Source organism: Acanthochromis polyacanthus, chromosome 18, assembly GCF_021347895.1.
Source record: "Acanthochromis polyacanthus isolate Apoly-LR-REF ecotype Palm Island chromosome 18, KAUST_Apoly_ChrSc, whole genome shotgun sequence".
Lineage (NCBI taxonomy): Eukaryota > Metazoa > Chordata > Actinopteri > Pomacentridae > Acanthochromis > Acanthochromis polyacanthus.
In genome coordinates, this window is record NC_067130.1 from 21,562,676 (window position 1) to 21,579,374 (window position 16,699).

At 41.2% G+C, this 16,699-nt stretch overlaps 1 protein-coding gene across 1 annotated transcript in view; it reads left to right on the forward strand.

Moving 5' to 3' along the window:
• The window catches only part of zgc:56235 (Voltage-dependent anion-selective channel protein 2-like), a 30,179-nt gene extending 14,768 nt beyond the window's left edge, over window positions 1-15,411 (forward strand). The window contains exon 9 of the mRNA XM_051938778.1: window positions 14,275-15,411. Coding sequence (XP_051794738.1) covers window positions 14,275-14,366 — 92 coding nt within the window. The 3' untranslated portion in view covers window positions 14,367-15,411. The remainder of the gene's footprint in view (window positions 1-14,274) is intronic.
• The last annotated feature ends 1,288 nt before the right edge of the window (window positions 15,412-16,699 follow it).

Genomic DNA, 16,699 nt, shown 5'->3' on the forward strand with positions numbered 1-16,699 from the left:
GCAACTTCCAGAAAAGTTACCAATCCCACGGCTTGTCAGGCCAAGAGACTGCAGGACGTTTTTTGGCTCGGGGTGCTCGCGTCGCTCCCCGACCACGGCCTCCATAGCCCGCCTGACGGCTTCGTTTAGATGCCCGACCTCTGGAGGAAGATGTTGGGGCGTCTGGGACATACTCTTCGTCAGAGGAGTCATGCAATTCTGAACTCTAGATAGAAATAAATAATGTAACACATATACACGCGTAAATGCACTAAGTTTGATAAACAACGTCATCGAGAGGGATACACGAGTGTAATCACATATTGAAACTTTACTAGTTCGTCCTAGCAGATTCATGTTATTTTGGTATTAGGACAAGTTAGACTCAATACAGCATTCTAACGTAATTCCTTTATTATTTACTAAATGTACTAAATGTAGAAGAGGGGAAAACAGCAAAACAGGCGAGATGCTGCAGCATTCCGGGCACTTCTCTCATGTACTGTGCGCGTGCACAAATAAAGGGGCGAAATCAGAGGGAGGGAGGGTGGGACCAACAGTGTTTTGGGAGACGCTGCGATTCAAACTCCGGACAGCAGCTTTAAGACGGGCACAGGATGAGGAGCTACACACGTGGACAAAATTGTTGGTACCCCTCAGTTAAAGAAGGAAAAACCCACAATTCTCACTGAAATCACTTGAAACTCACAAAAGTAACAATAAATAAAAATTTATTGAAAATTAAATAATCAAAATCAGCCATCACTTTTGAATTGTTGATTAACATAATTATTTAAAAAAACAAACTAATGAAATAGGGCTGGACAAAAATGATGGTACCCATAACTTAATGTTTTGTTGCACAACCTTTTGAGGCAATCACTGCAATTAAACGATTTCTGTATTTGTCAATGAGCGTTCTGCAGCTGTCAACAGGTATTTTGGCCCACTCCTCATGAGCAAACAGCTCCAGTTGTCTCAGGTTTGATGGGTGTCTTCTCCAAATGGCATGTTTCAGCTCCTTCCACATATGTTCAATGGGATTCAGATCTGGGCTCATAGAAGGCCACTTTAGAATAGTCCAACGCTTTTCTCTCAGCCATTCTTGGGTGTTTTTGGCTGTGTGTTTTGGATGGTTGTCCTGTTGGAAGACCCATGACCTGCGACTGAGACCAAGCTTTCTGACACAAGGCAGCACATTTCTCTCCAGAATGCCTTGATAGTCTTCAGATTTCATCGTACCTTGCACACTTTCAAGACACCCTGTGCCAGATGCAGCAAAGCAGCCCCAAAACATTACTGAGCCTCCTCCATGTTTCACCGTAGGGACAGTGTTCTTTTCTTCGTATGCTTGGTTTTTGAGTCTATGAACATAGAGTTGATGTGCCTTACCAAAAAGCTCCAGTTTGGTCTCATCTGTCCAAAGGACATTCTCCCAGAAGCTTTGTGGCTTGTCAACATGCATTTTTGCAAATTCCAGTCTCGCTTTTTTATGAGTTTTTTTCAGCAGTGGTGTCCTCCTTGGTCGTCTCCCATGAAGTCCACTTTGGCTCAAACAACGACGAATGGTGCGATCTGACACTGATGTACCTTGGCCTTGGAGTTCACCTTTAATTTCTTTGGAGGTTGCTCTGGGCTCTTTGGATACAATTCGAACGATCCGTCTCTTCAATTTGTCATCAATTTTCCTCTTGCGGCCATGTCCAGGGAGGTTGGCTACTGTCCCGTGGGTCTTGAACTTCTGAATAATATGAGCCACTGTTGTCACAGGAACTTCAAGCTGTTTAGAGATGGTCTTATAGCCTTTACCTTTAAGATGTTTGTCTATCATTTTTTTTCGGATGTCCTGGGACAATTCTCTCCTTCGCTTTCTGTTGTCCATGTTCAGTGTGGTACACACCTTTTCACCAAACAGCAGGGTGACTACTTGTCTCCCTTTAAATAGGCAGACTGACTGATTATGAGTTTGGAAACACCTGTGATGTCAATTAAATGACACACCTGAGTTAATCATGTCACTCTGGTCAAATAGTTTTCAATCTTTTATAGAGGTACCATCATTTTTGTCCAGGCCTGTTTCATTAGTTTGTTTTTTTAAATAATTATGTTAATCAACAATTCAAAAGTAATGGCTGTTTTTGATTATTTAATTTTCAATAAATTTTTATTTATTGTTACTTTTGTGAGTTTCAAGTGATTTCAGTGAGAATTGTGGGTTTTTCCTTCTTTAACTGAGGGGTACCAACAATTTTGTCCACGTGTGTATTCACTTGTAATTTGGCTCTCTCCCACCAAAGATCATGAAGTTGAATTCCCAATTCTTTTTCCCACTCCTGTTTAGTTGTGGACCGTGATGAAGGGTTTGCCATGAGAAGTCCTGTATACAGTTTTGATATCATTTTTGTCCAAGACTCTGGTCTGACAAGAATTTTAGGCAGGTCTCCTGGCAACTGCGGAAATGTACTGCAATGATCCTTAACAAAACTGCGCACCTGGAGATAACGAAAAAAGTTAGTCTGAGGCAAACCATGTCTTCGAGACACGTCTTCAAAATCAACAAATGTGCCATTTAAAAACAAGTCTTGGAACAAAATTATACCCTTCTTTTTCCAAAATGCAAATACAGAGTCAAATTTAGAAGGTAAAAATACATGGTTGTTGCATAGTGGACCTAAGAGGACAAGATCAGCCAAGTTAAAATGTTCACGGAACTGTGTCCATATCTTCAGGGTCAACAGAGTCACAGGGTTTGAGGTAAAATTCGAAAAAGAGAGTGGCAGAGGAGAACATGTCAGGGCCATTAATGATGAGGTGTGGCAGGAGAGAGACTCCATTCTGCACCAAACCAAGTCACTCTGATACCACCAGCTGAGTACCTTTTGTATATTTGCTGCCCAGTAATATAACATACAGTCAGGTAGGCCTAGTCCTCCCTTTGGCTTTGCCATCTGTAAAGTGCTTTTCTTAATTCTTGCTACTTTGCCTGCCCACACAAAGGAAAGGATAATTTGATCAAGTTTTTTAAAGAATGCTTTTGTGTGGAAGAGAGGTAAACACTGAAAAAGGAACAGAAACCTTGGTAAAATATTCATCTTTATACACTGAACCCTGCCTGTCAATGATAGTGGCAGCTTGGACCATCTCTCCAGGTTGATTTTGACTTTATCTATCAGTTTATCAAAGTTATTCTTATACAGGCCCTTAAGAGTGTGGGTGATATTGATTCCTAAATATTGAAAGCCCTCTCGGGAGAGATTGAAAGGAAACAGTCCCTGCGTGAGTGCCCTAGCTTTTGAGTTAACTGGGAAGCATACTGTTTTTTGAAAGTTGATCTTATAGCCTGAAAATGCACCAAAATCATTTAGCATCTGCATCCGGTTGTTGACACATTTAGCCGGATCAGTTATATAGATTAATAAATCATCTGCGTACAATGAAACACGATGCTCCATGTTTCCCCGCTTAATACCTTGCAGATGTGCAGAAGATCTCAGCCATATAGCAAGCGGTTCGATAGCAAGAGCAAAAAGTAATGGTGACATTGGACAGCCTTGACGAGTACCACGGGACAGGGGGAAATATGAAGAGTATTGCCTATTTGTATTAACACTGGCAAGAGGTGAGGTGTAAAGAAGGCGTATCCATGCAATAAAGTTATCCCCAAAATCAAATTTTTCAAGCACTTTGAATAGGTACCCCCATTCCACCCTATCAAAGGCTTTCTCTGCATCTAAGGAAAGCACTATTTCAGGCTTTATTTCGTTAGACGGGGAAAGAATAATATTTAATAGCCGTCTGATATTTGAGGATAACTGACGAGTTCCAATGAAGCCAGTTTGATCGTCGGAGATTATTGAAGGGAGACATGTTTCCAGTCTCTTCACCAAAACTTTTGCTAAAATTTTTACATCCACATTTAAAAGAGATATTGGCCGATACGAACTGCAATCAGCAGGGTCCTTATCCTTCTTGAGAATAACAGAAATAGTCGCCTCAGTTAAAGTTTTTGGTAAAGCACCTACACGCAGGGAATGATTAAACATATCTAACAATAATGGGGCTAACTCAGTAGAAAAGCTTTTATGAAATTCAGATGGCAGGCCATCAGGTCCTGGTGTTTTAGAGTTATTCATCTCCTTAATGCCCATAAGTATTTCCTCTAACGTTATTGAACGATTTAATGACATCTGTGTTGCTGTATCTATAGTGGGTATTTCTATGCTATCAAAGAAAACATTCATGTTCAGGTTTGTTTGAGGGGGCTCAGAAGTATATAGATTGGGATAGAAGGATTTAAAAGCTGCATTTGTCTCCACAGGAGTTGTCATGAGACCAGCAAACTGGGTGGTGATTTGAGGAATGTGTCTTAATGTTGCTTGCTGCTTGAGCTGAAAAGCCAGCAGCCGGCTGGCCTTGTTGCCATATTCATACCATCTGCCCTTAGATCTCAGTATAGCACGTTCAGCTGTCACTGTCGAAGACAGGTCAAATTGAGTTTGGAAATGTACTTTTTGTTGGTACAGTTCAAGAGTTGGATTTAAAGCATACTGTCCGTCACATTTGGTCAATTTGTCCATTATATCTGTTTGCCTCTGTCTGCGCAACCTATTAGAATGCGACGAGTAAGAAATTATCTGTCCTCTAATTGTGGCCTTAAAGCTTTCCCAAAGTAATGATGGAGAAATCTCTTCTGCGCGGTTAAAACACAAAAAGTCTTCAAGTGCTTTTTTTTATAAAAGAACAGAAGGCATCTCTAGACAACAACAATGTATTGAGCCTCCATTGTGGAACCCCTGCTGAAGGGGAGTCAAATCTGAAATCAAGCAAGACCGGAGAGTGATCTGATCTAACTATAGCAGAGTATTCAATAGCATGCACAGACGGTAATAGTACCTTATCTACGAAAAAATAATCTATCCTTGAATAAGCATGGTGCACATGAGAATAAAAAGAATAAGTTCTACTATCTTTATGTAGGGATCTCCAGGGGTCACAGCTTCCATAATCTGTCATGAAAGATTTTAGTGTCATAGCCATCTTTGATAATCTGTTCGCTGTCGGGCTTGAACGATCTAATTGAGTGTCCATTACACAATTTAGGTCTCCTCCTAAAATTAAATAATGTGTGTCCATACTTGAAGTGAAGATAAAAGCGTTGTCATGAACTGGTTGTCGTCAAAATTAGGAGCATATACATAGACCAAAATAACAGGTAAATGGAACAATCTGCCTGCGACTATGATATAGCGCCCATTAGAGTCGGGCATTATGCTCTCTGGAAAAAACTGAATCTTTTTTGAAATTAAAATGGCTGACCCCCTGGCCCTTGAGTCAAATACAGAATGAAATACCTGTCCTAACCACGGTTGCCGAAGACTTGTGTGATCTCTTACTCTAAGGTGGGTTTCCTGGAGAAAAACAATGTCAGCCCTGAGGAGTTTAAGATGTTGAAAGACCTTTGCTCTCTTAACAGGGCCGTTTAGTCCTCTCACATTCCATGAAATAAATTTAAGTCGTAGCATATGTGTTCTACTCGAAATAGTCTCTACACTCATGTAAGCCTATTAATATAAAACATGAAACTTAAAAGAATGTAACCAAAGCAATAATGTATGTGAAGCCAGCTGCACTTAAAACAACAAACATCCATCATGTCTGTATTCTGAAAATCTGACCCACCTTCCCACCCCCCCCCCCCCAAAAAAAAAGAAAGAAAGAAGGAAAAACCAGGCAAAAACAAAACAAAAAAAAAACACAAAAAAAATCAAGAAGAAAACAACTCAGCAGCATTAGAACAGTCTGCTGTTGTTATTAAAGCCTATGCTCGACCCTCAGTCGAAGTGAGCAGCAGGTCTACAAAAACGGTTATGCTCCCGACCTCAAAGCAGGGTGTGTGTCTTAACTACCAAACTAACATGAGAAGCGACAGGAACTTACTCCCAATATTGAACCCATACACAACCTTGCACATGTAAACCATAATGAAACATCATGTGAATTAAGACGTTTACCCATATCCACTCAGTCGTTTCCAGCGTCGACGACAAAAGTCTCCTGCCGGACATTTCAGCTAACTGGCGTTGGTTCACCTCGTTCTTCACCACTGCCTGAAGCAATCTTGACATAGAATCCCTCTGCAGCAGCAGGAGTGTCAAAGACATGTTTGTTGCCATTGACTGTGATGCAGAGACGAGCCGGATAGCGCAGGGAGAAAGAGATTCCAGACGCATGAAGTTTAGCTTTGATGTCCTTGAACGCTGCTCGCTGCTTGGCTAGACTCGCATTCATGTCAGGGAAGAACAGAATCTTGTTACCGTTGAACTTGATATCATCTCGCTGCGATCTTGCCCAACGGAGGACACGTTCCTTATCTTGATACCGAAGGAATCTGACCAAAATGGCACAGGGACGTTGTCCCGCTGCGGGCTTAAGAGCGAGTGTACGGTGCGCTCTGTCCAGCTCTGGTGGTTCTGGGAAGATGTCGCTGCCGATAACTGTCTGGAGAAGCCGCGAGATGAATTCCACAGGCGAACCTCCCTCCAGTCCGTCCGGCAAGCCAATGATTCTCAGGTTTTGGCGCCTGCAGCGATTTTCAAGGTCCTCAGTTTTGGTTATCAGCGCCGCGTTACTTTTCTCCAACTGCCCAACTCTTGTCGCTAGCACAGCTAGCTTGTCACTATGGTTGGTAAGCGTGTTCTCGATTATCGTTATCTTCTGGCTCTGAGAATTCAGTAGGGCGCCGATGGAATCAAGCGACGATCTTATGGGCATGAGAGAGGTCTCTAGCGACATAGAGAGATTCTTTTCCAGTTCCGCAGACAAGCTTGCCCTGTGTTTCTCGAGTTCTTGTACGAGGCTAGCGAGGGTTAGCGGGTCTGCATTAGCCATTGTTGCTATCTGAGTTGGAGAAGAGGTTTCCTCTGCTTGCTGCTGCTTTTTCCTCGGCATCACCTAGCAGCCGAATCGGTTAAAGAAGAGCGAACCAACTTTCCTTGAGTAATTACCAGAGTGAAAAGGGGCAAACGTCTAACTATTGCATATTAGATAAAGAAAATACAGGAGCTGATCTGCCGCGTGACCTTCCCCTACATTGCTCCACCGGAAGTCCAGAAGGAAGCTCTATGATCGACTACTTAGACCAACTATTGAGAACAGAGCTGGAGCTTCCCGGAGAAATGAATCTACAGATTCAGCGCGCACACAGAGCATCACCACAGAAGCCGAGCGCAGGTAACCCTCCGAGATCAGTTATAGTCAACTGTCTTCAGCTCGAAACCAAAGAAATGATCCTGAGATAAGTATGGCAGAAGAACATTAAAGTGGGAGAAAAGATAATTCAGATCACGACTACCCATCAGAAATAGTTCAGACACGCAGAACATACCTGGACATAAAGAGAGCTCTGAGGGAGAAGGGAATCCGTTTCCAGACCACGTATACGAAAATACGAATCCACTGCAACGACGGAGTAAAAACTTACGATAACGCCAGAGAGGCCACACGGGATATGAAAACAAGAGGATTCACACTGGATATGCCGAAAGACGCCGACGAACGAGAGGGGAGACTCCGCGGAACGCCGGGATGGCAGCGGGGGAGAGGCAGCGGCTTGAATCGGGACACGGCACAGCGAGCGAGGGAGAAACTACAGGGATACCAGAGGAAACTCCAGAGATCATAAATCATCGGGAATAAGACACAAAATGCTTTCTTTAAAAGCAGCTTGTGGTAAGACAAAGAAAAACAAAGGCTGTAGTAGTTAAAATGTGACTGTCATACAGCAGGGGCCACTTTATGTAACTTTAAATTCATGTTAAGTAGAAATCAAAAGTACAATATAGGAGATTAACACAACTCAGTGCAGTGGTAGTGCTGGACCCCGAATATCCTAATATTCGTTTGCTACGGCGGTATCTGGATATTAATTTTGGTATCCGAATATTCGGTCGGACATTACCGGGCAGAAAGAATATGCGGCGTTACTGTCTTCCCTCGGCCCACATTGGCACATATCGGCTCATCTCGTCGTGTGATCACATAAACATATACACATGTGTCTATAACATATACACATTTGTCTATGTAATCACCCCCTCCTCCCCCCAGACGAAAATATTTGGAGCTTGTCTCTCCCCTGCGCATTCGGCCCACTTCGGCTAATCCCGCCGTGTTCTTTGGCTCATCTTGGCTCCTCATAGACGGGAACGGGTCAATCGACAGGAAAGTACGGCTGAGGTGGGGAGACATAAATTAACCTAGATAGGCACCCAGTTGATAAAAACAAACGCACATGGCGTTATCTGTCAAAATAACAGCGTAGCGGCCCTAATCACAGTGTTAACCCTTCCTGTTCGGCCCCCGACCGTGATCAGGAAGCCCGGGGTTAACCCCATTCACTTCCTCAGCAGCCGTACAGGCAAAGACACAGGAGCCCAGCCGTATCGAAGAACACTGCAGCCTTTTTCTATCAACAGTGGCTGAACCGCACAGTACCGCCAACCCAGCAACTACACACCTTCTCTTCTCCTCTAGCGAACCGACTGCCGTCTCTCTCGCTCGCGCTGCATTCAGGGTCGCACCGACATCTCGCTCTCCCTCTCTCTCACACACACACACACACGCTGCTCTCTCTCCCTCTCTCATGCCAGAGCCACACACTCTCATTACAACAGCGTAATCTTTGAAATACGCTGGTGAGAACCCTGATCTGTCAAAATAACAGCGCAGTGGCCCTAATCACAGCATAATCTTTTAAACTGACAGCGTAACGGGCCATTACACTCAAATGCGCTGGCGAGAACCCTGCAGCTCAACATAATGGTACTTAACAGTCTGGAGGTGCTGTCGCTAAATGTTAATGGTTTGAATTCACCTATGAAGAGAAGAAAAACCATAACAAAACTGAAAAAAGAAAAGGTACAAATTATATTTCTACAAGAGACCCATTTATCACAGACAGATCATGAAAAGTTAAAAAAATATGGTTTCAGGAATTCATACTACAGTTCATGTAAACAAGGACATAGAAGAGGAGTGATATTAATCCCAAATTCAATTAAATTCTTATGTGAGAAACAAATCCAAGATAAAGAGGGAAGATATGTTCCAGTGAAGGGAAGACTAGAAAATGAACCTGTTACCTTAGTGAATGTATACGCACCCCCAGAAGGTGATAAGCACTTTTTCAAATCCATGTTCAATACAATAGCATCAGAAGCAGAGGGCATACTAATCTGTGGAGGGGATTTCAACATAGAAATAAATCATAGTCTAGATACAAGCACAAGGAAGAACAAAAGACAATTGGCAAAATTTGTAAAGCTCTCCCTAAAAGAGATGGGAATGATTGACGTATGGAGAAATCTTAGTTCTTCTAAAAAAACTTTACTCATTCATCAACTCATGGGGTCTACTCAAGGATTGACTACTTCTTCATGAACATGGATGACAGACATAGAGTTGAAGAATGTGAAATTGGAACTGCAGATCTTTCAGACCATAATGTAGTTTATCTACGAATATACTTAAATACCAGGAAAAGACACACAATCTGGAGGCTCAATGTAGGAATATTAAATAATAAAGATCTTGTAGAAGACATAAAAAAGAAATTAAACAATATATAGAGGAAAATAATAACGAGGAAGTTGACCCAACAATAGTATGAGATGCTTTGAAAGCAGTTGTCCGGGGAAAGCTTATAGCAAGGAGCACATTAATAAAAAAAGTCAAACAGCTAAGTACAAGAACTGCACTGAAAGGTTAAGAGAATTAGAGCAACATCAAATTACGAAAGAACAGGGAGTATATCAACAAATACAGGATACTAAAAATGAATTAAACAATCTCTTAAGAGAAATGGAAAAAGATGTTTGTTTCTAAAACAAAGCTATTATGAAATGGGTCCCAGATCAACAATATTATTAGCAAAACGCATAAGAAAACAACAGGCAATAAATATTGTATATAAAATTAGAGACCCGGAAACCAATGAGGTCACCTACGAACCAGAAGATATAGAGAGTATTCCAAAAATTTTATGAAAAATTATACACACAACCACAAGCTGCAGATGAGAAAGAAATGGAAACTTTTCTAAATCAATTAGACCTACCTTCAGTTGGAATCTTTCAAAATGACATTCTAACAGCTGCTATCACCAATGAAGAAATACAGGAAGCCATAAATTCATTAAAAAATAACAAATCCCCAGGTAGCGATGGCTACCCTGCAGAATGGTACAAAACTTTTAAGGCAGAGCTGATACCAATACTCCAAACATCTTTCAATTGGACTCTAAAAGAAAACAACATTCCACCAACGTGGACAGAAGCAATCGTCTCAGTTATTCCAAAACCAGGGAAAAATAAAGAAGAATGTGCAAACTATAGGCCAATTTCAATATTTAACATTGACTACAAAATATATACATCTATTATTTCCCAAAGATTAAATTCCTTTCTATCAGATCTCATCGATGAAGACCAATCAGGCTTCATAAAAGGTCGCCAAACTCAAGACAACATTTGGAGAACACTCACATTATAGTACAAGCATGAAAGGAAAAACAAAGCACTGTCTTGGTGAGTATCTATGCCGAAAAAACCTTTGACTGTGTAAATTGGAATTTTCTCTATAAAGTATTAGAACGACTAGAATTTAACGAGAAATCAGTACAGTTAATAAAAACAATATACAAAGAACCCTCAGCCAGAAATAAATAGAAATCTGACTGATAAAATTAGGTTGAAAAGATCTACAAGATGCCGCTTATCACCAGCCCTCTTTGCTATTTTCATTGAACCTTTGGCGCAGGCAGTTCGGCAAAACAAAGACATAAAGGGGGTCACAGTAAAGGATGTAGAACACAAAATTGGACTGTTTGCCGATGACGTAATAGCCTTCCTCGGACAACCAAACATAGCACTACCAGCACTCATGAAGCTTCTGGAATCATATGGCCATTTATCAGGAGGATACAAAATTAATATCTCTAAGACACAGATCCGCACAATTAACTATACTCCAACAAAAGTAATCCGGGAAACTTACAAATTTAATTGGAACCTTAAATCTATTAAATATTTGGGTGTGACTATCACTCAAGACCCATCAAAACTTTATGAAGAAAATTACAAAACACTAAATCAGGATATACGAAAAGACATAGAAAGATGGTCCACTTTACCACTAGATTTCAACTCAAGAATTGAGATAATAAAAATTAATATGTTACCCAGATATTTGTACCTGTTCCAATCACTACCTGTGGATGTTCCTCAAAGTCAATTCATAATGTGGGACAAAATCATTTCTAGATTTATTTGGGGTGGCAAAAGACCTAGAATAAGATATGAAACCGACTGCCCAAAGATAGAGGTGGAATGGCTCTGCCAAGATTAAAAGAATACTTTTATGCAGCTCAACTGAGACCTCTTTATTGTTGGTGCAAACCAGACTACGAGGCGAAGTGGAAAGATATTGAGAAAGAAATAAACCAACAACCAATTCAAAACATAATTGGAGATAAGGAAATGTACAGAAAATTCAGGAAAAATATGGATCCAAAAACAGGTTATACACTAGACTTATGGTTTAGAATATTAAAGTCCAACAAATTTCTCAATGAATCCAAAATATTAAAATGGGTTGCTTATGATAGCAACTTTAAACCAGCCCAATACGACCAACGATTTAAACAATGGGCAGCAAAAGGGATGACAGCTTGGTGTGTTTTAGAAAATGAAGGGCAGCTGGAGAGTTTCCAAAACTTGAAAGGGAGGTTTGATCTGGCGACGCATGACTTCTACAGATATCTTCATTTAAGAGATTACCACAGAAAAGAAGTCCAGGTCGGTCCCTTCAGAAAAGTGAATGGTGTGATACAAACTATAATCAAAGCTTACAGGGAAAGTAATATGAGAATAATTTCAGCAATATATCAAGCACTAAATCTACAAGATAAACATACAACTAACTATATAAAACATAACTCGGAGGGTGCCACGAGGGTGGCATAGCTCAGTGGGTAGAGTGGCCATCTTGCAACCGGAGGGTTGCGGTTTGATCCCCTGGCCTGTCGTGCTTATGTCGAGGTGTGAGCAAGACACCTAACCCCTAATTGCTCCTGATAGGTTGTGGTTAGCACCTTGCATGGCAGCTCCCGGCTTCAGTGTGTGTGTGAATGTGATGTGTCATGTAAAGTGCTATATAAATACAACCATTTACACTCTAGTTTATCTTTGTCCTCTTTGGGAATAGTTGAGATAATTGCCTCCCTCCAAGAAGGTGGTATTTCTCCACCCAATTAAAAGTATTCAGTAATAATGGAGACAATTGTGCCTTAAAATATTTGTACCACTCAGTGGTAAAGCCATCTGAGCCTGGGGACTTTCCGGCTTTTAATTTAGTAATAGCTATGTTTAACTCTTGAGCTGATATTGGCCGTATTAAGCGTTCATTCTGCATGTCAGTAAGTGCTGGTAGTTTCAAAGTTTTTAAGAAAGTGTGCGGATTCATCAGAAGCTAGAGGTTTTGAGTACAACTTTCTGTAATAGGTTTCAAAACTTTCTTGTATTCTATTGATTTCACATTCAATCCTTTTTGTTTTGGGATTCCTTATTTTATAGATTGTACTTTCCACTTGCTGTTTACGCAACTTATATGCAAGATGGTCAACAATATTTGCTCCCCCATAAACCAACAATATAAACAGTTTAACCCAACACTCTTAACCTTCTGAAAATAAGAAGAATGAATAACTTCAAAGGCTTCAAACCGTAAAGCCCGATCACTTACTCCCCTAAACATTAAGGGATAGCCTCCGTTAACCCGTTGGGCAGGAGGGCCCTCTGGAGAGTCATATGGAACAGAAAAGAAAAAAAAGACATTCTCTGTCTCGGCTCTCACATTATTACTCGTTATCCCGTCAAATTCAAGATTATATATCTCCGAGCTGAATACAAAGTCTGGAATCTGATGTTATTTTCCTTTAGGACTTTCCGTGTTTCCGCGTAGGCCCGCCGTCTCACCATAATATCAGGCGTGTAGCCATGATCGAGGTAGATTTTAGTTATTCCAGGTGAAGCCCTTTCTCTGCCACGCCAGTTTTATCACCTCTTCCTTCCTCCTAAAGCTGAGAAACTTGACGAGGATCGATCTAGGTTGTGCTCCTACCGGTGGCCGTGGCTCCAAGGCGCGGTGCCCTCTCAATCTGTAGCTCCATTGTAGCCGGGATATCGAGGTTTTTCTCTGGGTAGTTTCTCCACAATAGGAGTAATCTCTCTGGCTTCACCCTCTGCGCCCTCAGGCACCCCGTATATCCGTACATTCTCCCTCCTCAAGCGCCCTTCCTGATCTGTTAGCTTAGCGTGTAGCTGTTCTTGTAGCTTTATCATTTCTGCCATCACCTCTGTGTTTTGTAGCCTTTCTTCGGTCTCTAAAATTCTCATCTCAGCCACTTCCACTCTTGCATTGGTCTTAGCAATCTCCGTCTTTATATCTCGCATTTGCTTCTTGTTATCTTGCCTGAAATCGTGTATTTCTCTGAGGATAAGAGTCAGATTCATAGGTCCTTCCCCTCCGTCCATTTCAGCGTCATTCAGGCTAGTAGCAGATATGCTAACTTTGGCACCCTCCTGTTGCTGCGTTTTGTTGTTTTTCTCTGTATTTTGGCCCAGTTTTCTGCTTAGATGACATCTCCGCCCCCTTGTTTATTCTCTTATTGTCCTTTATTGTTTCTTCATATATTCTTATGGGGCAAAATAACACTCCGATGCCGAGAGACCTCGCTCCATGCTGCCATCTCCCTCACGACCCGGAAGTGACCCCTTGATGATTCATTTAATTGTTGTCATGACAAAAATTTGGAAAATACGTGGCTGAACTGCAGGCTGTGTTTACACAGAGCAGGGAGGAGATAAACATGTAAAGAAATTAAATATGTAAGTAATAAAATATCTGTAGTATGTGGAGCCACCATTACTCCCGTATTATAAACACTTGTTGAAGCTGTTGATTCCATTTTTCTTCTATATTTTTGTAAAAATCAAATAAATGTAAGTTTTCTTGCATTGCATTGCAGCTGTCCCACTGCACAAAACACATTTCTGGGTTCTCTCTACTTCTAGCTATTGTGGTGTTGTTCCCATGGAGCTGCAGGACTTTGTATTGCAGTGAAAAATTAGCCTACAGTGATAAAAACGTGACAGAAGCTAAAGACACCCAGAAACTGCTTGGTATTAAAAACAGTAAATAGTATAACCATGGATGCCTGTGTGTTTTGTGTCTCTGCAGGCGTCAAGGTCACCCTCTCAGCCCTCATCGATGGGAAGAACTTCAACGCCGGCGGACACAAAGTCGGAATGGGCTTCGAGCTCGAGGCATAAACAGGAGAGCCACCAACAAAGAAAAAAGCCCAAATCAGCACTCACTCCTCTACCCCCACCCGTCCATCACTACCGCTACCTTCATGTAGCTCCTCCTCTCTGGACTACCCCCCCCCCCCCTTCACACCTCCAACAAGCGTTTCTGACAGAAATACTCAAGCCTCACCTCAAAGATCCCCGAGAGGAGTCGTGATCCTGAAACTGGAGGTGTGTCGTCGTGGATAAATTTTTCTGGCTATTGAAGTGACACTATTTATTTCCCTGTAGGATGAAGTAGTCGTTGATGTAAACGTGTAGCTCGTCACAGCTTCAGTTGCTCCTAAAAGCATGTAAGAATGAAAAATGTGGATGCAGAGCTTAAAGCTTATTCGCTGATTGTCTGTTTTGTCTTTTTCTTTATCAGTTTAAACACTTTCGGCTGCGACCCGTGGACTTTTTAATCGTGTCAGTGTTTTGATACGACACATTTCATGACTGAATCGCTGGTTAAAATTGCGAGGCACGGGCTGATTGGTGCATTTGGCTTTTAGCACAGCCTTACAGGATCATTAGAAGTCAGTGCAGATGCTCTGGAATGATCTTTAAATCCTTCGTGATGTTCATTTCGGTAGGTGAGATCGATGTTGCAGAATCTTCTGGTAGGTCATGTAGTTAGTTTGCATTTCTACAATGTTGTTTTCATCTATCTGTCACAAAGAGGATAGTCTACATCTGCTTGTAGGTGTCTCAGTAACAGCAAAGGCCAGCTGCTTCCTCATGTCGCTTGGGGTCTGCTTGCAGTGAAAGCCTCTCAAAAAATAAACAGCTTCTCAGACCTGAACATAAAGGTACTTGTCATCTGAGTGGTTCAAGTCCAAAGGATAATACGAGGGTGATGTTTCCCCACATGACTCTCCTGTCTCTTTCTTTGCTAAATGTGTTTTGTTTTCCGATCTGTCATCACGACCATAAGGCTCGTTTTTCTTTCTCACTTAGACACAGTACCTCATTTTTTCCAATGTATACTAAAGGAATTCTAATATAATAAAAAGATTTGGAAAAACAATGTCTTTTCTCTCTAAATGTGGTGTCAGGGCAGGGCCGGAGTGGGACTCCTTTTCAGCCCTGGACTTTCATGCCTCAGACCAGCCCACTTTAGATCACGACCTATTACTATTAAAATCATGTAATTCTAGCCTTGTCTTGTAATTCAGTGTGTTTTTCTACAATATTTCCGATTCAGTGCAAGTAAGGGTTGCTTCACAATGTAGATTTATTCCAACATGAGTGCACATCTCCAACATTATTCTTTACAACAATATCAGAATCTATGTTCTGTTCAAATAGGTGTTCAAGGATATACAAACCTTAAAAATGAAATAAAAGAATAAATAAAAATATTAAATTTAAAAAATCAAAAAAAGGTGTTGCACTTTCTAATAACACTATCATCTCTTTTTCCTCTGCAAGGAAACAGTTTTATCACAACTTAAATTTCACAAATATGAGAAAATCAGTTAAAGGCTAATCTCCAACACTACTCTTTACAACATCACAGTGTCCTTTTTTACAATATCAAGTAAATCAGTGTTCACAGATATCTAATCCTCATGAATAAAGAATAATTATTGCACTGTTGTGTGCAAGTTTGTTATTCACAGTAGAACATAACTTGCTAATGAAATTTTAAAAATGCTTTGATTTTTTTTTTTCTATTTACAATAACAAGAAAATAAAATCAGTTAGAGACAAACGAAAAAAGGCCCGTTTTTCATTTTCTGAGACCGGAAGTGGTCATCAGCGTGTGGTCATCAAGTGTGGAGCCAAACAGAGCACGGTGTATAGACTGTTTATTATTTTTTTAGTTAGTTTTCATGGTCAAAATGAGAGATCAGGTGGCCAAACTTAAAATAAATCAATATTAAATTTTTTATAGAGTGTTAAAGTTTTTGCGAAGCCAGGGGGCAGGGCTACTTGTTTGACAGTCTACGGCTGAATCCCAAACCGCCCCCTACACACTCCCCCTCCACTACCGAGTGTCACTCCAAAAGAAGTCACACTCGCAGCTGTGGAGGGCACCTACTATTGAAGGGGGAGGGTATAAATACGATCGTCAGGAATGGGATGCCCTGTCGCCTCACCGGAAAACGGAAGACGTCATTGCCATGGTAACACAAAGACGCCTACTGTGCATGGCTGTAGCGCTGTGGCACAGGTTGCAACTAACAAGGATCGCTGCTGCTTCCAGAAGACAAAAGCGTCCCACTTTTTTTCACTCACGTTTTCCAATCCTATTATCTGGCATTTCAAATCCAACAAATGAATGAATATATGAATTCTGTCAGTTGTGTTCA